The 27,795-nt window shown below is 39.5% G+C and overlaps 2 protein-coding genes across 7 annotated transcripts in view; both read left to right on the forward strand.

Annotated features, from left to right (window-relative positions):
- The first annotated feature begins 7,864 nt into the window (after positions 1-7,864).
- Positions 7,865-16,017, forward strand: TMEM71 (transmembrane protein 71). Of its 2 annotated transcripts, XM_032706002.1 has the most exons (9): positions 7,865-7,969; positions 11,013-11,070; positions 12,127-12,336; positions 13,135-13,304; positions 13,810-13,989; positions 14,512-14,587; positions 15,089-15,138; positions 15,344-15,416; positions 15,657-16,017. In XM_032706002.1, coding segments are annotated over exons 1-9 (831 nt in total). In that variant the 5' UTR covers positions 7,865-7,956; the 3' UTR covers positions 15,658-16,017. The 2 variants fall into 2 exon arrangements, with proteins under 2 accessions (XP_032561893.1, XP_032561886.1); XM_032705995.1 differs by having other exon boundaries at positions 15,344-16,017.
- Positions 16,018-24,264: 8,247 nt separating this feature from the next.
- The window catches only part of LRRC6 (leucine rich repeat containing 6), a 34,390-nt gene continuing 30,859 nt past the window's right edge, over positions 24,265-27,795 (forward strand). For 3 of the 5 annotated variants that reach the window (XM_032705953.1, XM_032705968.1, XM_032705974.1), the window contains exon 1: positions 27,412-27,451. In XM_032705953.1, coding sequence (XP_032561844.1) covers positions 27,427-27,451 — 25 coding nt within the window. In that variant the 5' untranslated portion in view covers positions 27,412-27,426. Of the gene's footprint in view, positions 24,314-27,411; positions 27,452-27,795 lie in introns of those variants that run through there. The other 2 variants (XM_032705984.1, XM_032705959.1) reach the window with 2 other exon arrangements.

A 27,795-nucleotide genomic window follows, 5' to 3' on the forward strand; every position in this document is an offset into this window, starting at 1 on the left:
CAGCTACACTGTTCCACCATAAAGCAGCAACTTTGGCCAAGAACTTTTTTTATTCTTGTAGCACAAAAACATATCTGATATTTAGTTTGTCTCATAGGAAAACAGGGTTGAATTGCCTGTCTGCCTTCCATTTTATCTTTCCTCACTTTCTCCTGAAACTTCCACCATACTTGAAGCTTGACACAGAGGGAGAGATGTCTCATCACATTATCCCAACCTTTCCTGTTAAAATGCTCAACTGGACAGGGGAGAGCAATGGTGTCGACCTCACCTGATGGAAAGACTTGGTCCTTCTTTTCCTTCAGACACCAAAACATGACAAGGGAGAGGTGCAGGAAAAGAGATTTCACTACTTCTGTAGTGTTTCATCTTGTCACAAAGTAGGTCTTTAGCATCATGAATATTATACAGACCATAAATTGGAAACCAAACTGGATAGGAGATTTATCTTGCCAGTCAGTGACTCACTGAGGCTTGGAGGGGGAAGAGAGGATTTCATAATCAGCTGAGCATGAGCTCATGATATGCTGTTGATGCTGAAAAGACTAATGTAGTCTTTGCAAAGCACATGCACATGGAAGCACAGAGTAGGAGTAGAGAGGTGACATTATCGCTGCACTTGGCACCAGTACGTTGTTATTAAAATAACTTACTGTTCAGAAAAGCCATCTGAAAACTGGAAGGGTTCAGGAAAGGTCTGGGAGCATGATTAAACACCTGGTGAGAAACTCAGACATCAGTTTATTTATTTTGCCATTTATTTTTTCTTGTGGGCGATTGTGTTAGTCCTTAAAGGAACCAATTTAAATGTCAAATATTACAATCATGAGGTGACAGCAGAATAAAGCTAAATTGTTGGTTTTACCTTTATTATAGTAGAAAGACATATTTAAGATGACTGCTGGTCCTTGTATTCAAATGGTGTCTGCACAGTCTCAGTCTAGCAAACGTGCAGCAGCACCTCTGCCCTGCTCTATCCATCTCTGGAAGCAGCTTGGTCATGACCTGGCTCTGCTCCATCATCATCTCTCCTTTTCCTGCCAGTTCCTTGGTCTACTTCGACACCATGTCTGACAACAAGTTGCTGTGTCCTCCTCTTCAGTTTCTTTGCCCTTCTTCTTTCATCCCAGAAACTCCTTCCCCTCCAGAAATTCCTCCCTCCTTTGTGAAGGTTTCCACTATCTCACCAAACACTTATCTTTCCCTTTTAAAGCCCTAAATCTTCCAGAAGCTGGGAAATACCCTAAAGTGGATGAGTTTTGTAGCATCTGGCCTTGTATGGGAAAAGAAAGTAGTTCCCACCCATTGCTATGGACACCAAACAAAATAGTAACCACACCGGTTTGGGATACAAACCCCATTTTTTTCCAGTTTTGAAAGATACTGAAGCTGGACATTTTTTACTCAGTTGCTCACTGGTTCTTTGCAGAGTGCCTTTAACTCAATAAATGATTTCTCTTAGAGAGCTGGCTGTTGGCTGCATTTCACTGCATGCTGGAGAGGTGACATGAACCTGTGAACTAGAAGAAAGGTTTCCTACTGGCAGTATTTTAAGGGTGAAGTACAGTAAGGTGAGGATGCTAAGGAATGAAACGTGCTAAAGCCAGGTGGGTAATGAAATTTGCATTTATCAGAGTTCCACCATTAGTGAAAGAGTCCCAAATCCATGCAAAGAAAGAGAAGAAAGAGCAAACATTTACATTTAATGGGGTTAAAGGGAATCCTTGAGGCAGAGGTTGCTGCTCACCAGAGTGAGCTGCTCACCCTGATGCTCTGCATGGCTGGAAGGGAGCAGATACCTGTTTTGGATGCAGGCAGCTTTGCTGTGTCACACTGAAGCCTCGTTAAACCACTTCCTGTGTATCATTTGATATTTCTTGGGGGCACACTCAACATTTGCTGTGCTATGAATACTATTTTGCAATGCATGTTGGACCTCTTGGGATGTAATTGTGCTTTTGCCTTACAAACATTGCTGTGCGATGCATCACTTACTTCTGCCTTACATATTGCAGCTATCTGTCTTGGATTGTGTTTTGTTTTTAGGGTAGATTCTGTAGATTAGAACACATCAGTAAATATTTTACTGACTTTTCTTTCAAAGCCTTGATGACAGCAGTGCTGAACAAAAGCTATACTAATCATACCTGCTCTATGCACTGATTTCCTAGATTATTTCCCTGTGAGATTTAAATTCAGCATATACTTTATGGTAGATCAACAGCGCCCTTGGCTCACAAACATATCTCAGTGGTGTGTTTTTCATGGTTTGCCATTTCTGAGAGCAGACCTCAGGGTGGGTAAGGAATGTCCTGCCAAGACAACGGCTGAGTTGGAGGCACTGTCTGAGCACTCAGCAACAGGATGTTTATCAGCATCATAATGATATTGGGGAGTCCTGTATGGGGAAAGGAGAGCCTAACAGGCAAAGCACTGCAAACCCTGTAGTCTGGCAAGGATGGGCTTGTAGTCAGATAGACAGTGTTAATGCGTAGAGAGACTTTGCAACTTGGACAGAAGGAAAACAGAACTCCCAAACTCACATGTCCAAACTGGTGGAGTCCAGGAGTGAGAATGAAAAAGTATTCATCGCATCTGCTAGCAGGCAATACCAGTCACTTCGTAAAACTAATGTGATATTTTCCTGTCTTCTTTGTGGTCCTGTGAAAACTGGGATGTCCTCAGGGGCTGAAGGGTAGTGGTTGATTTTGAGATTAGCCCTTAGTGCCCAACCCTGCCAGTAAAATGCTTGCAAAGCATTTGTTCATGAGAGCATGTGTTCATGGCAGGAGTCACTTGTTTCTTGATACTTGGCCATTGTGTCCGTGCTGGCATCACATGGGCAGGATCCTGGAAGGCTATCGGAGTTCTGCTCTCTGTCCTTAATTGCCTTGTAGGCCACATTCAAATCCTTGATCTTTATGCAATGCTGGAGAGCATCCAAGCTGTAAAACCACTCTGCCTCCAGTGTGTCATGATCCTCCTCTGGATACCAAGGCTCCCTGTGCCTTTGCCTCTCCCTAGACATTTAATTAGTCCAGGACATCAGTTTGAATCCAGGTGAAAATGCGAATATGGCACAGGCATTGCTGGAAAAATTGCAAACAGTTCCAAGAAAGGCCTGTGGATTCTCAGCACAAGTTTCACAAATTTAGACTTCGCTTAAGTACTGGTAGACAGGCAGAAAGGAACTCAGTCACTGTCAGACTACAGTGGTTATTTACAGAGACACAACTGATAAGGGCACAGTGTAAAGACAGGCATTTTAAAGAATGTTTAGAGTATCACTGTCAGTTGTTATGTCTTCATTTGTGCCTCACTCAGCTTGATTTACTGTAGAAATGACCATGACATCAGTATGATCAGTATTTTGCCAGTACTGTTGTCTCAGGAATGAGTGGTACCAACACCTCTCAACTATAGGTTTTCAATATATATAAAGCATGCTATGATCCTTTATAGTCATATGTTGGCCAAAAGCCTTCACAGTACATTGGTACAAGACCCTCTGGTCCATGTAGATCACATCAGGACTGTCACAGAAACTGCACAGGTTCTCAGGTACAGTGAGCAGCAGCGCAGCACCATCTCCAAAGGAATATTAATTTTCATTTTGGGACTCAAAATGTCACAAGGAAACTCCCAACCAAAGACTGAGATTTTACGTGTCTAGTGAGAGCACCTAGAAGATCCCTAAAGCTGCATGTATCTAAGTGGCCTGTTCAGCTTTCAGCCCCCAAGGTGCTGCTATGTAGGTGGTGGTCTGTCCAGCATTAACTGCAGTGACACGGAAGACAAGGAACATGGGCAATCAAGTCTTCACCATGTCTTATGAGTTCTTCCTGGGTTAACCACATAGTGATGTGTTTGGACATGATCTTTTACACCCTTTAGAGCTGAGAATAAGCAATCTCCCCATCCTATCTGATCTGCTTTAGTCCTTGTCCTTTCCCTCTCAGTCTGGATGTCCTAAAATGTGTCATGTAGATTTGTGCTGGAAGCTTGATGACCTGCTAGCTTAGGAACAAGCCACACACCATTCACACCTGCCACATCAAACCTCTTCCCACTCATTCTCCACTCAGACCAGCGATCAGTGCATTAATGTTTCTATTCTCTGCAAATAAGGTGCTGCTGGAGAACAATTGGCCAGGAGCTGACTCTGTCCTGACTGCTTCTAGTCACTGCAGACAGTGCAGTGTGCTGATTCATGAACTGTTTTTCATCCTTAATAAAAATAAGTCAGACAGCTTTTAGTACAGATTTGTTGCTTTTCTTAGTGTTTTCTTAGTGTTCGTACCTTCTTGTTCAGTAAAGTCAGTTCTCCTTGTGAGGAAATTTATGAAGAACTCTAATGAGGACCCACCTGAGTTCTATTAGAAACCTTGCATAAATTCTGCTTTGGCTGATGGATTTGAGCCTCTTCCTTTTATTTTCTTTCTCTGATAAAAGTTTTAAAGCAGTATTTTCAGATGCAAGGTCAGGGAGCTGCAGACTCTAATGGAAGCACTTCTTTTATTTTCCCCGTATCTACTATTACACTGCTTGTGATGTGGCATTTTGCCATGTCTACAACAAGTTAAATACCAAGGAAATTTCCCTCTGCTACCATATAATCAAAGAGCAATGAGATACAACACAGACTGGTCATGGCTTTGTACAGAGAAATATCATTGTACATTGCAGGTTCACTTGATTTAGATCTTTTCTAAACACTTTTTGTCTATCTGTGTGCATAGTATACTACAGAGGTAGCTGACACAGCATTATTGCAGGTAAGCTCTTGTTGAGATCCAAGCAGTATGGATGTATCAGCATGCTCAGAGCTAATTCCAAGTTTTACAGGTCTATGCATTGTACTCCACCATGCAAACAAAAAAAAATGCCCTTTGTTGCCTGTTTTGTAGGAATAATTAAGCTAAATTAATTAATTTTGGGGGGAAAAGAAATCGAACCTGAATCTAAGAAAGTCTCTGATAGAGTATGATGGGGTTGCCATCTGATGACATTAAAAATTACTTTGTTCCTCATTAAAGCAAATTAATCTTTGTTCATACAGCTGACCTGATAAGGTTATTAAAATCATATATGGTGTGTCAGTTCTGTAACTTACAATGTAATGCTAACTTAAGGCAGGATCAGCCTTCTCTTAAAATTGAAATTAAATGTCTAGGTTTGTGAGATTATTTTTTTTTTTAAATTACCAGGATACCTCAAACATTGCTAAGTGTTTCTGCTGCATAAAGGAATGCGCTTAGCTTAAAATGTTATCGTTCATGAAGGTGTATGGAAATGGGTCTTAATTTTCCATGCAGCAAGACTGCAGGCAAGGACAGTTTCATAGACCTTCATTTTGACCCAGTGTTGCTGCTCTGAGGTTCTCATGGTCAGCCCTTCCCCTGCCATTTTGGGGGATTTTTTTTTTTAATTTTTCAATTAAATGTCAGATATCTCAGAATATTTTTTACTTGTTGAATACTGTATAAAAGTATTGGCACAGCTCTGTGATATGGGACAAATGGCCTGATTTGATCATTGAAGCTGGTGGAAAAGCTAAAGGCTGTGAGGTTTCCAGGAGGTTCAAAGAGACCTACAGAAGCATCACATTACTTTCAGTTGCATTCAATCAATAAGCACTCTACTCCCTCCACCACAGCCACTCAATTAACTCTACCAGGAAAATACCCTTCCTGAAAACTGTGTGTTTAGCTTAATAGTGCACTGCATTGAGTTGCAGTGGGTTGCTGAGATGGCAGAGTTATGGTGTAATATGTGCTAAAAGCTCATCTGCACACCCACAGAGGAGCTCAGAGAGACAACAGTGTGAGGGGGAGCCCAAAAAATGCCCTGCCCCAGCTGTTCCCATTCCAGCAGCCATCAGCCTAGAGGAATGCAGGGGTACAAAGTCAGGTGGGAACCTGAATTAAGGACTAAAGAGGAAGGGACTCCCTGTTGAGCCTTTCCCAAGGAGCACGTTGCTGCCCCAGCCTCTCCCCTCTTGGACTGTCAGACCCAGCACAATATGGTCCATCAAAAGTAGAGTAAGCCTGGGAGAAGAGTAGAAAGATGGGTGGTGTCTAGTATTGTAATTTTTCATTTCCTTCCCTTTGTGGGTTGCACAAAACTACTGCACAGCAAGTAATCTTGTTGCTCTACTCATTTTGTAGAATCTGAAACCTGGTGACTGAGATGGGGCTTGGGGTGAGGTGGGAAATTTGAGGACCAACAGGGAGGGGAAGAGAAAAAGCTGTATATATATATATACACTTGTGTGTGTGTACTAACTATAATCAAGCACTCACCTATAAAATATTCACCAATGCACAAAGTTTATGCATCAAATGCTTGTGGAACAGTGAGTTTCAGATACAAATAGTAGTGATTAAAAAAGAAAACACCTCCAAGTCTAAACATGATGTAGACGCAATATATTTTAACTATATAGACTGCTTTCTAAAAAGCAGTCCTTCCAAAAAGCAGTCCAAGCTTGGAATTAACTGCTTTCTGTTGAGAAGAATATGAAAAGAAACCAAAAATACGCCCAAGGAGTAAATTAGCGTGTGTAAAAAAAATTCTTCTGTAGGTGACCTAGTTTTAAAGATCATTGGGAATTTATATTCATTGCCTGTAGAGAGACAGGGTGGCCAGGGAAATGCTGCTGTGATGCATCCATGGAAATAGTGTTGGACTAAATTTCTTCATGGGCATAATTGCACTAAATTAAAAGAACTGATGTGAAGATCGAATATGTTCCTGTGTTTTCATGTTCGAGCAAAAGGACCATAAAATGTTCATTTTAGTTTAACTCCCAAACAGAAGGTCTTTTGCAACATCCTAATTGCCTAATTCCTATTTTTGTTTTGTTTTCTATGAGGTGAGATTTTTATATTCCTTTTTATCAGTAGAAATATTTTGCCTTCTCCAAGGGGAAAAAACCCCCACAAACTATCATTAAATCAAATCAATCATATTTTACTAGATTTATGTTTTCTTCTTTTGTCAGTGATACATAGATACATCTAGAGATATAACTAGTAGAATATTTTATCTATTTGGAGATGAAGTTTTACCCCCTAAGGCTGTATAATTCTTCAGTGTCAAGCAACTGATTTATATTACTTTTGTGTGTAATAGTTCTACAGCCAAATCCTTTTGATTGACAGGACATCTTATTCAGGCTCCATTTCTCTTATGTGGATTTGACTTTATTTTTGTATACTTCAGGGTATGATGGATTGATACCTTACACAGTATGAAACATATAGAGTACAACAATGAATATGTTTACAAGTGGCACTATTCCTTTCTCCTTTCAATGGAATTTATATTAACATTGCATGGTATATATTTGCAATAATGTTTTTGGCCATGAAACTTAAACAACTCTGAACTCCCAGCAAATGCATCTTCTGTACAATAGTGCTTTTGCAAAATGTTGTTATTGTACATGGAATTTTTTTTTGGTAGCGGAATCATTTTCTTACATCAAAGCCTGTCAGGCTGACAAGTATTTCAACAAATGGAATGATTTGGATACACCACTTGAAAGTTTTCTGCGTGAGGTAGAAAAGTAAATTTGAAACAGAAACGTGTCACTTTTCTTTATGAGAAAAGGTTCTGTCTTTGTTCTCTATATGATCGTTGGAGTGAAACGTTATTTGTAGTGTATCTCCTCTTTCACAAGAGCCTGTAAGAGTGTTCACTGAGCTAATCTTCAAAACGAACGCTTCTGATGGGAGGCTACTTTACAGGAAGCGTGACCTCATTCGGTCGCTGTGCCGCTGATTGCACGGGGCTGTTTTCAAAAGGAAACAGGGGACTTCATAACCTGCCTTTCCGAAGAGCCAGAGCTGATCTCTCCCAGGAAGCTGCCAAAGGAACACCCTCCACCAACCATCGACAAGCTCTCGGGCTGATCATAAGAAACTTTTTTGCACACATTGTGTTAATTGTGAGATGGATTTTCCAGGTTTGGAAGACTTTAGACTTATTTATCTCTTAATAGATTTGTCAGCTGAGGAATAACTAAGCTTTGGATTCATTTCTATGCTGCTCTTCAGGAAGTTTTGCGTTCTTGTGAATGTTGTTATCATTACCTGCAGGGAGAAAAGACTAAACTGCTCTTCAAAAATAACTGATATGTGTGAACAAATAAAACTCTCTTTGCAGACACTTGTGTTTGATAGGTACAGTAGAATAAAACTGGTTGCCTGAGCTTCAGCTATTTTGATAGTTAGCACTATATTTTGGCAGGTACTAATGTAAATATTTAGATTGTAAACTGATGGCATCATTGGCTTGAACACTAATTTGATTTTTGGAGGGAAAGATATTTAAAACTGACTGGCTTGGACTGTGATTTTTGTTTATATTATAACATGAACTTTTATGCATTTTGAAATTCAAGGGGAGTTGTTGCCTTAAATTTTTATTTGAGTTCTTTACATAAAATATTACCACATTCACCTCAGATTCACTTTTAGTGAGAGTTCATAGAGCTATTGGTCTTTTTGCATGCCATAGTTTAAAGGTTCTCTGTTGATGGCTCATTTTGTGGATTACAGATACAATACTAGTGCTTCATTGTGCAGTGGTGGTTGAGATGCTTTGTTTTGGCTTGCTTATGTCGTTACTATAGCTTCTCATGCTATTAATAGCCCAGAACTAGGACTGAATATTAAATGAAAGGAGAACACTGTGCAGCATTGTCTAAAACATGATGTTTCCATGTTTTCTCCATCATTGATTGAATTATGATTTTCAGGAACTCTTTCATTATTCATGAGGCAAAAAATGTCATGATCAAGGGCAGCAAAAAAATCTGTTGGACTGCCTGTTCTACGACTGTTCACAGAAGCTTGGTATTATCATTACTTAAAACAATTTGAAAGCAAATTACATCTACTTATTAACTGTTCTTGAAAAGAGGGAAATTCACCACCTCCCAGTAATATAATTGCATGTGTATATTGCTCACTGTCTTTTATAAATAGAGGTATATATATATATATCTGTTCTATCTTAAACTTTATTTCTGTGGAGGGTGGCGGATAAACAAGCATCCTGCAGAGACACACCTTGCAAAGTTATGAAACAATTCAAATGAGTAACAGAAGGACTGTGGTTTGTTCTACCACTGTGATCACTGTGTGTCAACACTTTCTAATGAAAGCACTACCCATATGAAAGCTGCTACTCTTAAAAATTATTCTTTTTTAACAGCTACTTTATATTATCATAACTGAAACAATCACATGCAATACATCTGTGTTGTGGGTTTCAGTTGCTGGAAAGTTTTGCTCAAATCAATAGAGAGTTGTAGTAGGTATAACTGATCATGAGATACACTTCTATATCCCTTTTCAAACAAATTTGCTCTAGAATCAATCATTTTTGCCTGAGAATACATTATAACTAATAATGTGATATATATTAATGATAGAATCTTACAGTTCCTAATTTTCAAACAAGGCAAAATGAAACATACTTGTGTTTCTTTTCAAAGTCTTTTCCAGGTAATCTATATTCCCTGTTAACCGAGAGTGTATGAAACTGTCCTTTTCAAGATGTATGGACTATCACATGTTGCACTGACACCAGGAGCAAGTCAATTTGGGCACATTTGTCAGAGCTTTTAATAAAAAAAATATCTTGTGGAGGGGATCTTGTTTGACTGATAAGATTTGGGATTTTGCTGGGTTAGTTTATATCCAGATCTACAAACTACCTGTTGAGTTCTTCCTGTATTTTCTTTTAGAGTTTGGATGGATTTCTTGGTTTTGAATACAATATTTTTGCTCTTTTAAAAATCATGATTTTGCCTAAAATAAGAGAAATTATTTCAGAAGCTAGTTGTATGTGAAAAACAGTAGCTCTAGTATGTCAGACTATGAAATACACCACCACTCTCCCTGTTTGTACAACTTGCTCTGTGGTGTTCTGACCGATGCTACTTGATCTCTCTGTACCTCCACCAAGTTTCTTCCAGTTGTCTCCTCCTTTTGGAAGCATTAGAGCATAATTTTTGCATGGTAAAGTGATTTTTTTTTAAGGGGTAGGAGAAACAATATGTATGGGAGCAGGGCAATAGGACTGATTTGTAAAAAAAACCCCGAAGGTTTTACTTCTCTTTTTTGGTGACCCTTCCTGGTCCCAAGGGTGTGACTGACAACTGAACTCCAAATGAGGATAAACAAGATTACCAAAGTGGAAACACTGACCTTCGTGTCTTTTCTTTGCCTCAGCTCATAACTGAACAGAAAAAAATAAAATTCTCTTAGACTTATCTCCTCTAGTAGGTGAATGATGGACACCTACTAACAATGTTGTAAATCTGAAGCTCTAAAGATATAGAAGAAGCAAGGTAATATAGGGGAAGATCATATCTTTTATCTTTTCATGTAATAACAGATATAAATTCTCCCTATGGATAGCCATTGCACATATTTCCTAAGATTGATTCTGTCAGGTGCTGAACACCCAGCAGCACTTTGCAGGCTTGAGCCATGGTAATCCAGACAAATCCTATTTCCTTAGTCTCCTGCCACAATATTACTGTCAAATATTTGTCACTGTCACAATCCCTGTGCCTGTTGTGCTATGTCTGCAATTTTCATCTGAAAATATAATGTAATGGTAACAGTGTACTTTCCATTCTATTCTATATATATTGCCAGTATATGTATTGGTTTTGGTATCAAGCAGATCTCTGGTAAAACACCATTAAAATTACTCCAGTTATTGTATTTGTGCCTACAATTATTTCTTTGAAGTCTGTAATCTGTGCAAAGTACAGGTATCTAATTTTGGTTGCCTCTGATTCTGCGTTGTTCAGATGAGTTTCTTGTAAACGATATGTCTTTCCCCCATTCTTTCATCTGTTTTATCTCCTTTAACCCCACTATTAATTTCCTTTTCATTTTTTAGCTTTTTTATGATCTTTTTGATATACACAAGGTACCAGCCAGTGAATATGGTAACAACTTCTTCATATTTCACCTTTGCCTCTGCAGGTTCAACAGCATTTAATGGAGAGCATAGACGCAGCCTCTCACAACATATTTTTCCAAGGTACTGAGGAAAGTCACACTTGCTTAATTTTATTTTGTGTAGATTTTGTAAAAATACCTTTTGGGCCACTTAGAATTGTAGTGCCGATATTAATTTAATTACTGCTTTAAATGGAAGTTCAGAAGTACTGCTGTGGAGGTTGGAAACACTGGCTTTGCAATTACAAGGTTTTGGAGTATCTCTCTTCCATCTGCTTTTCCCTACACTGAAATTATGGTATCACTCTGTGACATGCCATATGGGATAGTTAAACCTGCTACTGAAAGGCAGGTCTGACACTGAATCAATCCAGTGCCTTCCTTTCTTTCAAAGATGTCACTGCATGGCAATTTGGAACTTGGAGGTGTTGAGGAGAAAGGACTAACCATAAATCCAATTTTACTTAAGCTAAGTAAAATCTACGATATTTAGATTTTCACCTCTGTCGCTACTTGCTTCTATTTTAAATACCACATAGTATATTTTTCTGTGCTAAATTTCATCTCAGAGTCAATCGTGTTTCAGTGCTGGATGAAGTTATCACCATGTGTAGACTTTATGTCATGTTGTTCTAGCTGCATGGTATTCTAGGATTTGTGAGAGTTACAAGTCATGTATCCTTAAATCTTCTCCAAGTACAGCTAGGCTATAAAAGAACAAATAAATCCTGTCTGGTTCAGAGGCACCCAGCTCGTGCCACGTAGAGTAACTCAGAGAAGCAAAATACTGGGATGCCTCTGATGGCTCCAGATAGGTGTAGGTGTGGCAGGATTCCTTGGCCAAGAGCGCTGCCACAGAAACACACCACGCACGTCTCAGCTCAAGCTGGCTCCACGCAGGCATGAAATGCTCCTCTGGCATGTATCCCTCCTGTAATCTGAAGCTCTGGAAAACGTGATGCAGGCACACTTCAGCTGGCTGAAACCCCCTGGTACAAAAATCATTACATACACATATTTTAAATCGGTGTCATTACCAGCCTGCCTCAGCTGCGAATGCAAATTCATTGCTATTAAATGGTGGCTTTGCTCTGTCTAGACCTTCACTAAATTAGAAGCTTTCATTTCTCCTTTTCAGTTGTGCTTGTGCCTTTCTGGATGATGATCCTGCCTATGAGTGTTCCACAAGCCCTCTAAAAGGCTCCCTTTCCCCAAGCCGCTGCAGCCCTCGTCTGCTTTCTAATGGTTATTACGTTTTGACAGAAGACAGTTTTCTGTCTGATGAAGAGGGCAACGTAACACTGACACCATCCCACACAAGAGTTACATATAAAGAGAATTTAATTCGGTAAGTGAACTATGTGCAGATTTTACTCCGTGTTGGCAACTGCTTCCACCTCTCTGGCCTTATCCAGAGGTGTCTGTGTCTGTCTACATTCTCATTGGCGTAAGATCAGCATTGCTTCTGAATGGGAACATCCCAATTGCTTTAGTTTAGAGAGTGCAGGGATTGAAATAACCTGATTTTCAGTCATGTCTTACTACCCAAAAACTCTTCAGTACACACTTGCTGCTACAATTGAAGTTGTTTCCAATAACAAAAAAGAAGAGCTACAGCTCATTTTGCCAATGGCGTGTTGCTCTGAAAAGGACTAAGAAAAAAGTACATATAAATGACTAAGGATATCTAAAAAACACATGCACAAACATACATATATATATATATACATAAAAAAAAAGGTCTTGTCCTGGAATTCTTACTCAAGGAAAAACCTCTGTTGATTTCAGAAGAACATCAGTTTAGCCAGGTACATAAAATGTAGTTCAAAAAAAGTTGAAGTTCAATGGATTCATATGGCAGGGTGAAGCTCATGAGTAGCATGATACAGCAGTATCAGAGACCAATAGCTGTGATATCATTCAGCATCACAGATTCCAGTATCACAACAGCATGATGTGCCCTCTTGCCAATACATTCTCTGACATACTGTGGTGTGCAGGAGTAATTCCTAGTGACACACCCAGGGGCAAGAACAGGGCTAGGAGTAGCACCCAGAACCTGGTTCTTTCATGTCATTCCTGCAAGTTTTAGTGCTCAGCAAGAATAATTAGCTCTATTCCTTGACAACATATCTTTTCCTTCTAGTGTATTCAGGCGAAGGAAGAAAATCCGTCGCTCTCTTGACAGCTCGTTCAACCTCAGTGCCTCCAGCTCATGGCTCAGCTCCACCATTCCCAGCAATATGGATTCCTCCCATGTAGATGATCCTTGGACTGATGGATGCAGTAAACTAGAAGCCAGTCACAGCAATATTGGTAAGCCTTGATCAGGTACCAGGTAATCAAACTACAATATTACAGATTGTATTTAGTGGGACTTTGAGTATCTCTTTTTGTAAGTTTTGTGGGGGTTGTCTGCCAGGATGTGCAGATAAAGGATAGATGCTCAACAGAATTCAAAGTGGGGAATAAAGCTTCTGGCACTAAACCAGCACATGAGTTTGTAAAGACCTTTGTTCCAAAAAGGCATTTTTAAACTGAATTTGAATCCAAAGTCATCATCAGTACTGTTTATTCTGGTGTGATTAATATCTGGCACTGTCTGCTTTCACCTGGGTCTTTCAATAACTTCATGTTATACTCTATGCAGTTTTGTCTTTACTCTGCATATCTTGTCCCGCGTACATTGGACCTGCCAATAACCCATAACAATTTGGGGCCCCTCCTGTGATTAAGCAATTAACTCCCTCCCCAGTTCATTAACACAAAGTCTCAAAGCTCTTCTTTTGTGCAATCTCAGTTATATGTGCACTTTTTGTAGGTGATTCAGACTCTTCTTACGGATATAATAACCATGTGTCACAAAGGCAAATTCCAGCACATAATGGAGCATCTCTCACCAATGATGATCAGCTTCTTCAGTCTGAGAAACCACTTAGTGCTTCAAAACCCTTCTCACCATCTATGATAAATGCAAATAAAGAAACCTTGAGCCATGGAGGTATGTTACGTTCTTATTCTGACATGCCTCATTTTTGAGTGAACTGAAAATACATTAAAAATATGGATCTGGTCCCTTGCAAAATAGAATTTATTTCCTTAAACATATATTTTAAATGAATTATTAAAATTAACAAAATACTAAAATCGTTATTTACTTGTTTACTCCCTTCTGCTCACAGCTTTTCGTCTCCCATTTTTCATTAAAAAAAAGTGGAGTGAAGAGGAAAATGGAGGAAAGGGCATGGGAACAAAAACTGAAACGGGCAATTATGCAGAAAAGCTTGTTTTCTGAGAGCATGGAGGGCATAGTGTCTCTGTGGTTGTGGGGAAAAAAGACTCCTGAGAGACATCCAGAGCATGAAAATTAGGTTTCTGCTTTGAATCACTCTAGGCAAGTTCTCTTAAAAAGGAACTGAAGAGACTGGTCTCACAGGCTGAAGGTAGTCTTTCAAAACACCTCCTGTCATATATTTACGTTCCTGAAAACCCATTAAAATTATTTTTCTGATTTTTATTTTAGAATCCAGGACAGTGCAAAATGTCGTTTCTCAGATGGTTGCACTGGTCATGTGTTTAATCATTTCAATATGTACAAGGTAATTTTTATTTCTTTTATTTGCTGTTTCTGACATTAGTAGTTATTCCATTTCAACTGGTGAAAAAAATTTAAATTAAGGGTCACATTTTCAAAATTCCCTGTATCTTTCTGTGAAAATCTATTTTCACATGATAGTCGATGCAGGCAATTATCTGAACTATATAGATATGCACAAAAATAAGAAATGTATGCAGATATGAAAACTACCTTTCCAAGTGTGCTTGGACAGGGGTTTTGGCAGGCTGAGAAGAATCTGAATGCATCCATGCCTTTTTAAGTGGATGTTTCAGTCTGGGAAAGCTGAGGTCTTTTTCTCTTGGAGATTATCCTCAATAGTTTACGCAATTTAAAAAGTTTCAAATTGCAGTTCACCTACCAGAGTTCAGAGGGTTCATCTGCAAAAACCTTTTCTCCTCCTCCCACCCAGGCTTCAACTCTTTTAACCGAATATGCATCCTGTGGCTATTTCTAAACTTTCTGGATAATTTTATATTTTCAGATATTTTCTAGGAGGATTGCCTGCCACTTTGTTGCTGATAATTTTAGTTTGTAAGTACAGAATTTCTTTATATACAGCACAGGGGTTTTTTTCTAAAAAAGAGGGGTTTTCTACAAAAAAACATCCAAGAACCAAAATCCATCCCTGGAGGTATATCAATGGCTCTTACTGATGCCAATAAAAGCAGTATGTGGGCACATGGGCACAGAATGTAACCTTTAATCTATTAGAGGATTTTGTATTTGAATTTCACAGGTCTTTTGTCTCAAGATGCTGCTGTGTCATCTTTCTTCAGACTTGACACATCTTTCAAAACCACAAAGTTTTGGTAAGTGGCTCCAGTGTCATGTGGTGAATAGGGGAATTTAGAAGTTTTATATTAAGGAGAGGAAGGAAAAATTCCTGCTGTTGTTTTCATGTCAGAAGAAAGAAGACAAGATCTGAAGTTACTATTGGAGTATTTGGCTTTTCCTGTTACTGATTTGTATTCATAGAAACTTTCTGTTTATTTTGAAAACTTGCCTTTTCATAATGTGTAATAAATTTTCTAGCACCTATTTGTTTGCAGAAAGGGAAGATAAACCTAATATGTCATAACACAGACAGAGACAGACCAAGAAGAGTAACTTACGAATCCAGAGATGTGCCGTCAAGCCTTGCACTGAAGTCCACTGCCTTGCACTCTCAGGCCACCAAACAGGGTGCTTTTTTTTAACTGGGAAAAAATAAAACCAGCTAATTATGGTGCCAGCCCCATCACCACCTTCCAGGGACTACAAAATTGACATAACTTGGGCCCGGTAACCCAATGCACCATTAGATTCAGAAGAGCTTTTCCTATGGCTGATACTGCAACCTGATAAATGTCTTAGAAAGAAGAATTTAATCAGTTCAATCAGTTGAATAAAGGTGCAGATGTTGCTGTTTCAGACTGCATTATTTCTTTGTTTCAAGTGTTGCACAGAGCTGTAGCTTTTAAATCCTTCTGGAGAAAAATTCTTATGTGTTTAGAGGGTTTGAATTATATCTTTAGATGAAGCTCACACATAGGCCTTCGTGCTGAAAGCACGTATGGATGTGCTCGATTTATGAATTACCATTCTTTTACTTTTTATGCATCAGAAAATTCTAAAGGTCTAAAATCTAAAATGCTGTTAAGACTAAAAAGTTAGGGCTTATCTGAATTTTTATGGGGTGAAAGTGAAGCTCAAGAGGATCTTGTTTGTTTCTGACACTGTCAGTGTTCAGGAGTTCAGTGTATCCCAAGGGCAAAAAGACAATCTGACAGACCTTTTAGCCTTTCAATTGAGTATGCTGGAAGTGAAAAACAGCAAGGCATAGCTTGGAGAGCCCATATTGCAATCATAGTCTCATTTTTTGAGCACCCAAGGGTCTTAGCACACCACCCTGGATACTCAAGGATGCTATTTCCCATTTTTGTACTATGTAATTAGTCCCTAAAACTTTGGTTTTACCAAGGTCACCCCGTTAGGACCAGTGTGTTGCAAACACATTCTCCAAAGGGCTTTCTGTCTTCCTGAATAGTTTAGCCCTGAGTCATAAACAAAACTGTTCTTCACAAGAGAAAAACAAACACTCTGAGAGCTTTTCTGTCACAGGTATACAGAAAATAACCTCTTTTATGCTCATCACAAGTGAGAAGTTACCTGCTCAAACAAGTAGTCCTACAGCTGAACTAAATTTGTCAAACAGGGCCTACAGTATATACTGATTATAAGAATCTGTGGTTTAAATCAAGACATACAAAAACTTATTCTATTTTTTCCCCCAGAATACAATAAGAAAGAAAGAATAATTGGTGAGTATATGTTTAAGTTTAGAAAGAATTCCATCTTTTTAGGAATGAGCTCTATTATGAGACATGGTTCAAGCCAGGTTCAGAAAGGTTCCATGCACTTACCATTAAAAGGGTTAGCTGCAGGACCCTTGCAGTTTCCACTGCAAATTACTCCACTTTGGTGTCTACAACTCCTTTTTTACTTCATTCGGATTAAATATTCTTTTTTATTGTTTGACAACAGTGGCTAAATAGTGTAAGCTGTTAACAATTGCTGTGCTTCAGCCCAGAGAAAACAAGTTTTTCAGTAACAGGCAAAACAAGTCTTCCTTTTTCCAAGTTTGAACTGAACAACTGATCAGGTGCTGTGCTGCTCTGACTCGGTAGCATTCCATGGAAGCAGTGAAGCAGCAGCAACAACATGAATCAGTTCAGAATATCTGAAAAACACTTACAGATTCTTCTATTCCCTATCCTTTTTCACTAAAGCCTCATGCTCAGACTCCAGTTTCTGTTTTTCAAGCATTTCCAAGCCTTGCTGTAGCTCAAACCTTTAAAACAGGAGCACTGATTTACTTCAACTTGGAATTGGCCATCCCAGTCCTGGCGCCATTATTTCCTTTATGTCTTTACTTTATAAGGATAAAAATGAAAAGAAGGAATTAAGTGGAGCTGTGCCAGGTTTGTGTTCCTTACAGTGTGGACAGAGCAGCCTTGTTCATCAGTTTCCTGGTTGAGTGCAGTTCAGCTTCTGAGATCTAAAGGCATCTGCACGGTTGCCGACACAACCTGGAAAACCTTGCAGTCATCCCTCAGAAGGAGGATGTTAATCCTGAGAACAGCATTTTAGAAAGGAGTGCAGGCATTTGATCACATTTCAGTATTGTTAAAGCCTATGGTTAAAATGACATTCTATTCACAGTGTGCCAAGCTGTGGACGCTACATATGGCACTTAAAGTCAGTGGAGCTGTTCCTGTAAGGGCTGCAACACCAGAGCTTGAGAGCTGACTCTGATTTTGAAAGCCAGTATCAATGTTAACCAAAGCAGGCTCTACAGGATGGAGTAAAGAACTTGGCACTTGTTGCCTAGCAGGAGTAAATTCAATACAGACTAGCATAGGTTATTGCGAGACAGGAGCTCCCACTGTAAGCTTGTCTCTTGCATTTCATAAAAACTTAAAAGCAGAGTTGTTAATTCTGTATATTTTGAAATGAGTTCACTAAAAGTTTTCATTTTTCCTCCTCCTCAAATTTATTTTTCTCAGCTCTTCAGCATCAAACTCCTGTATACCTCCTTATGGCCATTGTTGTACATGTTCCTGTGGAAAAAAAACCAACCAGAATTGTTAGTATTCTTCCTCCAAATACAATTCATTTTAGCTTTATTTTTGTTCTGGTCAAACGTGAGTGAGGCCATACTTCTTGGTGACTGAAAGCAGTCATGCAAAATATTGCTGTACATATAGTCTCTTATGTCAATGAAATTCTATGTAGACTACAAGCATTTTGACAATAAATTGATGGTAAAAAGTGTTTTCTAATCCCCATGAAACACTTTTATTTATAAAAATTCATGTTATCCCATATTTTATCTCTAAATTTCTTGTAACAAAATGCTGTCAAAGATAATGGATTTGGATAGTGGCTGAGTACATGTAATAACATATTTCAGAAGCTTTATTATATCATGTATATGAACTGCTGTGGCAATGGATTTGCCATATGTAGGATGGAAGAAGTCCTGTCAGAGATGGACTAGTGAAGAAAAAGAAAACAGCTCAAATGTTATAGAAACAGAAGTTTTTAATGTGGTTTAAACAGGTTTCAAAATGGCTTTTGCTTTTTTGCAAAGTCGTTGCCCCTTCTTCCCGACACCCCCTGTGAGGGACTTGTCTCCCACACAGTGTCCTGGGAAGGTGTCCTGAGGTGTTTCTCATTGGCCTTTGTTAACCCCTTCCTATCGGCTGTTGACCTGATTGATTTTTTCCGTGTGCCCCTGAACTTGTCATTGGTTCCCCTTTGACCCTCCTAAAAGCCTTATAAACCCCTACCCCACAATAAACTTCCTCTTTCGTCCGTCCCTCCCTGGTGGTTTGTGTGAGCTCCTTACGGGGTCGCAGGCCACGAGGCGGGGGGCAGGGGGGAAGGGCATTCACCCTCCAGGTTATGGGCTGGCACCCAAGAGCCTGGAGGAACTGCCTTTTGGCCTTTATGCTGAGCATTAAGAAGACAGGGAAAAAAAAGAAAAGAAAGAAATATTACTGGAAGGAGAACATTCTTCAGAAAACCAGGAATCAGGATGTGGTAAAGCAATGATGAATCTGCATTACCTGGAATCATGTACCAAAATGCGAGATCTGTAGGTATTTACTTTGGAAACATTGAGCCCCATTTTTCAGCTTGTATCTTTGCTACAGACTAAACTGCAAATAGAGTCAAAACCTGTTATCTTGTGACTCCTAATAATCTGTTTCTTAAAATACGTCCCTGTGTGCCAGTTTATCTAGAACAGCGTGGATTTCGTCTGCCCATGCAACAAAGCGATGATAATGTGTGAAGATGCTGTTGCCCACCAAATCATTCTGTAACTCCTGTTGCTTCTGGTCTCCTTGTCCCCTGGTGTGCTAAAAGCAGTGCTAGCACTGACTTGAAACGCTGCCTGTGGAAGGGTTGGGTCTGCCCCCGAGGTACAATCAGGCTGGGAGGCAGAATGACAGGGATTCAAAAACTCTGCAGCAAAACTGCACAAGCGACAGGGTCTGGAGGAAGAAAAAACCTACATAACTAAAACACCACTGTCTGTCCAACACTGTGTCTAAGCCAAACTCAGGGAGGTTATAACTGTATTTCTAGCAGCAAAAATCTAAACGAATGATGCAATGAGGAAAAGAGTACTTGAAGTTAAAATGTACATTTCTCTTCCAAAGGGTAAATGTATGCTGGTTATATTTTGAAGATAAGCATCAATAACTCAGCATTAAGAGCTTAAAGAGTGAAATTTCACCCAAATTACCAATTTTCATAGTCATTCACTTATTCTAGTCCATTAAATTGACTGAATGAAGATAGACCATTTGATATAACAACACCAGGAATAAATGGTGACAATGGAATGTTCTTCATAAAACTGATGTATTATGCAACTAAAACAGTATCTATAAGACTCTTCCTCATATTTACTTGTAGTTAATGCAGGTGAAGAATTTTGTCAGTATTAAATAATTCCTCTTCCTTATTTAAACTACAGAGACAACTGAGAGTAAATATCATTGTGTAAAATGTATAAATGTTTTGTTACCTGTTTTATGACTACTTATAAAAGGTCCACTATGAAATGCACTTTTAGAAGTAAAGAATTATAAAGATCTTTAGTGTTCAAATAATCTCCTGGAATAATAATCTGGAAAATCAAATCCCATATTGAGAGAAAAGTCTAAGACTGCAATTACTCTGCAGTCATCAAAGCAATTATGCTGAAAACTAGAAAAACAGTCACTGTAATCTAGTTTCTTCCCTAGTGAAGAAAAAGCTGATTCAGACCAAAAAAAAAAAATTGGTCTAAAATGAATTGCTATAATCTATCTATTAATAAATACAAACTGTAAATTAGAATGGTTTTGATCTGGAGAGAAGGAACTTCAAGAGCAATTTCCTAACTGGAGCTCAAGAGCTAAAAATAAAATGCTCAGGATCTCTTAAGACCTGCCCTCCATGATATTCATTAACGTTGAATTAACAAAGTTCTGTTCAGTCACCAAACTGGTTGGCTGTGAGAGTTCCCTTCCATATATTCCAATGGACATAAACACAGGCCTCATCTGTTTTCTCTGAAATCAGGCACAATTATACGTTCATTCCTGTTGGATGAAAAATTGAACCCAGAGTCTGCCTGATGAAAAAGTGAAAACAACATTTTGCAGCCTCAGTGTTTAAATTCAGACTTTCAGAGGCAATTAGTATTTGCAGGTTCTGTTAACTAACTGATAATTGTGAAACGTAATTCTAGCAAAGTAAAACCACTTATTGATTAATGATTAACTGACACATCCACAAACAGAGAAAACAACGAGAATTTCATGATTTTGTCCCCAGTGATTAAACTCTTACTCCACTTTAACATAGCACGTTATTTAGAAAAAGAGAATCAAATAGAAATTTCAAGGTATGGATTTATAACTCCCTGTATATTATCTCAAACCATTTATTACTTTTTTTAAATTTATTTTTGTCATTGTCTTACACTTTCTTATTTCTTGCTGTGTTCAGCTGAATTTCAGGGTCATTCCTGAGCATATATCATGTAGTGCTTTATAGCAAGAATGTTCATGTTGAAGATGATAATATTGATGGCATCTCTTACCTAATAATGTTCTTAGTCTGTGAGCAGGTCTGGTTTGTAGTTATCCTGAAAGCATTACTCATAGAAGCCAACCCATACAAGGATAACATCTTTTATTTAAGTGATATGGAAAAAACTACACTGGTACAGAATAGAGATTATTACCATTTAGTCCAGTTCTGCAGAGTCTGCTCTTTGATGTATGTTTTTGTGAATTGGCTGCACTGTTTTTTAAACCTCTTTGCACATTTTAATATACACTGAGCAAAACTGGTACTTCATTTTATATTCAGGAGGGTTTTTTAATGGTTTCTCATGATGCTTTTCTCCCCTGTCTCTGGCATTTCCATATCAGTACAGTTGTTCCTGTTCTCATTCATTCCTGTATTTGAGGGTGTTGTCAGTAATGCAGATTATTATCATTAGGAATTTCATATATTTCAGTGAATTTCTTATTTGTGAGCTTATGTCCTGCCCTGTAGATTGTGTGCTCTTTGGGGAAGGATTTATTGGTACTTTTGTGCAAACATAAAGCCTTGGTTTGTTATACTATGGTGATAAGTTACTTATCACCATAGAAAAATAAAGTAAAAAGTAATATTTTAAAAATGAGTAATTTAATAGGAAAGAAATAGAAATATATAGGTTCAGATTCTGAGTGGGTATCAATCAGCTGATTTACACCAGCTGAGACTCTGAGCTGCAGCATTTCAACAGCTAAGATTCAGCCATGGATATCAATTTGCAGGGGTTGTAGCACCTTACCTGAGCATATACTGATGGAGCCAACACACGTTCAAAATAATTCTGATACACTGTAATAATAATGCTATAAAGATTATTTTGTCATGACATAGAGACATTTTATATTGCATTCTTTTGTGCGTTTGACAAATAAAGTTGTAATGTATAAAAGCAGTAAAGTGAATTTCTTCAGGAAAGGCACGCCAGATGCAATCCTTTTTCTTCCTTCTCTACTCCATTCTTCTGTTTGAAATGTGGGTCATTACATTATCTCTGGCATGTACATTGCTTCATGCTAATATTTCAGGCTTGTGCCACTTGAAGCTCTTAGTACATAATTTGAGTGAAAAATAACTGTGTGAAAATAGTGAACACAAAAAACCCCCCTAATTCAGCATCTTGCTTTGCCCTACGTGTGCCAGGCCACCAGGTTAGGACCAGTGTGTTGCGAACACATGCTCCAAAGTTCTTCTTTCTGTCTTCCTGAATAATTTAACCCTGAGTCATAAACAAAACTGTTCTTCGCAAGAGAAAAATAAACACACTCTGAGAGCTTTTCAGTCACTGGTGTACAGAGAATACTTCTTTTGTGCTCAAAAACTTCTCACAAGTGAGAAGTTACCTGCTCAAACAAGTAGTCCTGTACCTTAAATAGATTTGGCAAACAGGACCTACACATATACTGATTAAAACAAACCATGGCTTCACTCAGGATATAAAGGTAAAAGGGTTTGGAGTGAAGTTGATCTGGGAAGAAGGGAGGAATAAAAGAGGGTGCATTTAGAGTTATTATTTCTCACTATCCTACTCTGTTTAATTGTCAGTAAATTAAATTAATTTCCCCAAGTTGAACATGGTTTGCCCATGATGGTAATTGTTTTGTCATGTTCCTGTCCTTATTTCAATCCATGAGCTTCTCCCCCCCTTCTGTTGAGGCTGGGAAGTGAGACAACAGGTAGTGAGCACTTGGCATCCAGACAAGGTCAACCCACCACACCTTACTATTTGGCAATTTATGTAACTGCAGATTGTATATTTCTTTCCTCAGAACTATCATACAGAATCTCAGCAAAATGGATGAACACCCTCCCCTCTCGTTTTTAGCATAACAAAATAACATAGTTACTTCCATGCAATACAATGTAGCGTTTAAAATACTGTACACAGCAAGAACAAGATTTTTTTCTTCTTCTGCTTATTGAAATTGATTACTTTGATTGTGATCTCTGCTCCCAAGTAAAGAATTAATAGTACTATCAAAAGGAGTAGCTATAAAAGTCCTTATTTGAAGAGGCCTGCAATTTGATATGAACCAGCAGGTAGTGGAACCAGTGGCCCTCCTTTAATTTCTGTGGCTCTGTGGAGGGGCCTTGGGACATAGTGGTGACTCCATCCAGCTGTGTAAACATCTCTGTCCTCGGCGTGGATTTGATAGTCAGCCAGTCAGACAGGCCTGGACAAATACTATGCAGTTATAATAAAGTGCATACACTACTTCTGCTCCTTTGTGTCTCATTATCTCCACAAAACTCAATAGCCTGAACTCAATGACACCTTCATCCTCCATTCTCTAATTCGCAATACAGCAAGAAAGTTGCAAAGTGGCTGTGTAGAGTTGCATTTACATCAGAGGCAAATGACTTAATAAAGGTTTGATAATTTTTAGAAATCTTACAGCCTTATTTAAACTTACATGTGACTTTCCTATTAGTAGAAGATGACCTTTAGGTTTGATTAGACCTTTAGGTTAGTGAAGACCTGCGTTAGTAAAGAGATAGGAACTACAGAGTGACTTTCTTGCTGTTTCCACTTTGATCTGATGACAGGTATGATCAGGAATTGGAATAGGCTGCCCAAGGAAGTGGTGGAGTCACTATGTCACCATCCCTAGAGGGGTGTGAAGGACGTGTAGATGTGGCACTTGGGGACATGGTTTAGTGGTGACTTGGCAGCGCTTGGTTAATAGGTGGATTTGGTGATCTTAGAAGTATTTTCCAACCTGAACGGCTCTATGATTCTAAAATTCTGTGAATCCCGGAAACAGGCAGCTTCCATACACATGCTTTCAGCCCCAAATGCGTGAGGCAAACTGACTGACGAACACGCAGGAGGAGGAAAAAAGTGTCATAGAAAGGACAGACGTGAGATTTATGCCTGCGGAAGAGGCACCTCTATTGAGTCTTCCCAGACGAATAACGGGGGCAGGAGCAGGGCTGAAACTCTCGTATGTTTGTACAAAAGCTTCGGCACCTCCCTCAGCGCCGCCCACCCGGGCCCGTTGCTGGGGCAGCGCGGCGGCGTCCGGTAATGGCGGCGGCGGCGGAGGGGCGGCCATGGTGCGGAGTGAGTGTCAAAGAGCCGCGTCCCTCCCCTCCCCGGCTCCTTCCCTCATCCCCAGGACCTGCCCCGGGCCCTGGACACCTCCTTCGTGTCCACAGAAGGGCACAGCTCTGATGAGGAGCGGCCGAGGGAGCTGGGGGGCTCAGCCTGGAGAAGAGGAGGCTCAGGGGGGACCTTATCGCTCTCTGTAATTCCCTGAAAGGAGGTTGTAGTGAGGTGGGGGTCGGTCTTTTCTCCCAGTAACAAGTGACAGGACGAGGGGACATGGCCTCAAGTTATGCCAGGGTTTAGATTAGATATTAGGGAAAATTTCTTGACTGAAAGGGCACTGACTCCCCAGGGAAGTGGTGGAATCACCATCCCTGGAGGTATTTAAAAGGCACAGATATGACACTTAGGGGCGTGGTTTAGTGGTGCATTTAGTAGTACTGGGTTGGTCTCGATGATCTCAAAGGTCTTTTCCAACCTGAACGATTCCATGATTTATGTTTCCCCTTCCCTGCCATTCCCACACTCCCCTGGCTGCCCCTTCCCCTCCTGCCTCCCTTGCTCTCCTCAGCTTGGCTCAGTTATCAGGTTTCCCTCCTCCCTGACAATAACAACCCACCACATACAGCACAGGGGTGCTCTTGTCTCCTGAAACAGCCCCCGAGAGGCCTCACAGGTGGCCCAGTTGGGGACCCCTCGTGTGTGTGGCAGCCCCTGCAAGAGGAGATGCTGGACAGGATGGGTCGTGTCTGAGCCGGGGCTGTCAGATGTGAAAAAAACCCAAATGGGGTTAAAATACTCCCTACTGTTACTTACGAATTGATTATCTGTTACGGGTACGTCATCTGTTACAGGTACAGCAGTATGATTTAGAAGATTGAGTGCTCACACCTACCACTCATAAAAAAAGCTACTGAGGAGTTCCCTTCCTCTGTGATTTTTCCTGTAATCTATTTTGATTGTATATCATCACTGGACTGCCAGTCCCGTGTGGGGCTAAAACAGTGCTTTGGAAAGGAACTCCTTCTCCCTGCATGAAGCTGTCAGATGCCTTCCATGAGCAGGCACTGCCTGAAGGAAAATGGCTTTGTCTCCTGAACAGCACAGCATGAATTTGAGTCCTAAAATAATGGTTGCATACTTCACCTTTCTGAAATGCAACTGCCTCTACTGTTTTGAGATACACCTGCAGCTGTGCATCTGCTTATTCTTCCAATTTCTTTAATATTATCCTTCGTATCTGCTTCCTTTTTTGAGTAAAACATGCAATTTTTAGAAGTTAGATCTTCAAGGTCTGTTGTCTCCAGTTGACTGATGCCATCCCTTATTTCCTCCTGTGTTCGTGGGAACCTGGGAGTAGCTGTTACCTCCCAGGTCGCTGGCCAGTCTCCTGTTACTGCAGGAGACTGCAGTAACACTGCAGTAACTGCTCCCACTCACTCCCAGTTTGACCCCAGCCACCTTCACTGTGGGCCCAGTTGCTCCCAGTATGATCCCAGTTGTGGCAAGCATGGCCCCAGTTGCTCCCAATTGCTCCCAGTGGGATCCTAGTAGCTACCAGTTGCTCCCAGTATGATCCTAGTCTGATCATTAAACAGAAAATCTGTTTAATGAACTTCTCAGTGAGTTCAGTGTGTTTTGTCAATGCCCTGAAAATGCTGTTGTTTTAAATTTTATTTAAAATTTGTTTTTTCTTACAAGCTTGTTTCCCTCATTCCTCTTAAATGAACTAGATCATATACCAAATGCCAAATATTCACTCAGTTGCCTGCAGCAGGACCCCAAAATAGGTCCCTAAAGCTCCACAGTAGCTTCTATGTGAATGATTGTCTCTGCTTTGCAAACCATCTGGTAATGGAAGTGGACATTTTTGCATAATTGCTGCAACAGTAATTTCAATTTTCATCAGAAAAGGGAAATCTGGCTGTAATTAAACTGCCAGGAACAGTTTGTATGACTTTGTATAAAGGGTTTAGAGCATAATATTGCCATAGTGTGTATGTATGCAGATTAAGGAATATTGTTTTCTTGCTCAAAATTACTTGGAAATAGTGGCACTGAAAAATCTGCTCCAAACACAGTAGTAAGAAGGCCTTTTTTTTTCCTTTTAATTTCCAACAGATTTACCGAGTAACTTATTAGAAATGCCAGTGTTTTCATAATTTCTCTGAAGACTAAAGTATTTAGTCATGGTTATTTACTTTTTTTTTTCTCTTTTCTCTATTACTCTAATCAAGTTCGATCAATGGTCTATTAAAGAGAAGATGGTTGTTCAGATGCAGCAAACCTGCCCAAGATGGTTAAAAAATACAAAGACACTTACCTTTCCCAATATGATTTATGTGCAGACAGGTTCCCCCCTTCCATCAGTATCAGTATCACCACATTTAATTCTGTAAATCATGCTGGATGAAAATGTGTTGAGCAGAAGGGAGATTTAACCCTCGTCATCTCTAAATCATATAATATACACAAAACCAGTTTCACCCCTTTTTCCAAAGACTGTAGATACAGGAGCTGCACAGACATGTGAGTTTGGGCTGTATTGGTGCATAGTTTTCCCAGCCTGGAGCAGACCTGTCTGTGTGAAAGTGTGCAGCCATTCCAGGACCACTATACAACTGGATAATGTCACAAACCCTTCCTGAGATAAAGAAGTGAAAGAATACTTTTAATTAATGCATGATAGGAACAGTTTGTTTTCACAGATCTCTCTGTAATTTTTACTTATTTTTCTTCAGAGTCTTTTTTAAAGGATTAATTTTGGGGGGGAGGAAAGGAGGGAGTTTGTTTTCAGGGTTTTTTGTTGGTTTTTTTGTGGGTCTTTTGGCATTAGCAATCCTGAAAATACCTATGCTAATTTAATAAACCACTAGTTTTTTCATCACTGCTTCACTCCTTGTCAAGGAGAAGAAAACACCAGCGTTTTTTGGTGCAGCGGACTGGAAACAAAGTACTAACATCTAGCTCAAGAGTGAGCATTGGTTCTCACAGAATTTCTTTACCTTTATTATCCAGAGCCTTTCCACTGTTTGCAAGATTGCCTGGCATTAAATATTACTACAGGATAACTCTGAACCCAGGTCTCTGGTGTTTTTCAGCCACTAAAATTCCTTTGCTGGCTGCTAATGAGCTGGTGGTGCCTATGTCCAGGTACACATTTCATTCTAGCAAACATTTATAAGCATGAGTTAGTTATGGCTTTGCCATAAAAAATATCTGCCTACTTTCAACATTTATCCTACTTATTTCTGTGCACACTGTACTGAAGAATATGATGACACACTGTAGTTAGTTTCCTTCCCTCCCCCCCCCCCCACTGCTCTCTGTGATGTGAACATCTGGCATCTGGAAATAAAACAGCATAAAACACTCCATTTCTTGTCTATATGAATCAATCTGCAACCCAAGCTATGCAGAAAATAATGGCTGCTGGATTAATTTCTGCAAGGGTTGTATCACACTCTTATGGAACACTCAGCAGTTTTCATATGGAT

This window comes from Chiroxiphia lanceolata, chromosome 1, assembly GCF_009829145.1.
Source record: "Chiroxiphia lanceolata isolate bChiLan1 chromosome 1, bChiLan1.pri, whole genome shotgun sequence".
Taxonomy (NCBI): Eukaryota; Metazoa; Chordata; class Aves; order Passeriformes; family Pipridae; genus Chiroxiphia; species Chiroxiphia lanceolata.

What these genes read in the sequence shown, in the direction of transcription:
- TMEM71 (XM_032705995.1), top strand. An exon ending in TATAAAGAGAATTTAATTCG is followed by an intron (nt 12,337 to 13,134) that starts GTAAGTGAACTA and finishes TTTTCCTTCTAG; the next exon opens with TGTATTCAGGCGAAGGAAGA. An exon ending in GTTGCTGATAATTTTAGTTT is followed by an intron (nt 15,139 to 15,343) that starts GTAAGTACAGAA and finishes TGAATTTCACAG; the next exon opens with GTCTTTTGTCTCAAGATGCT.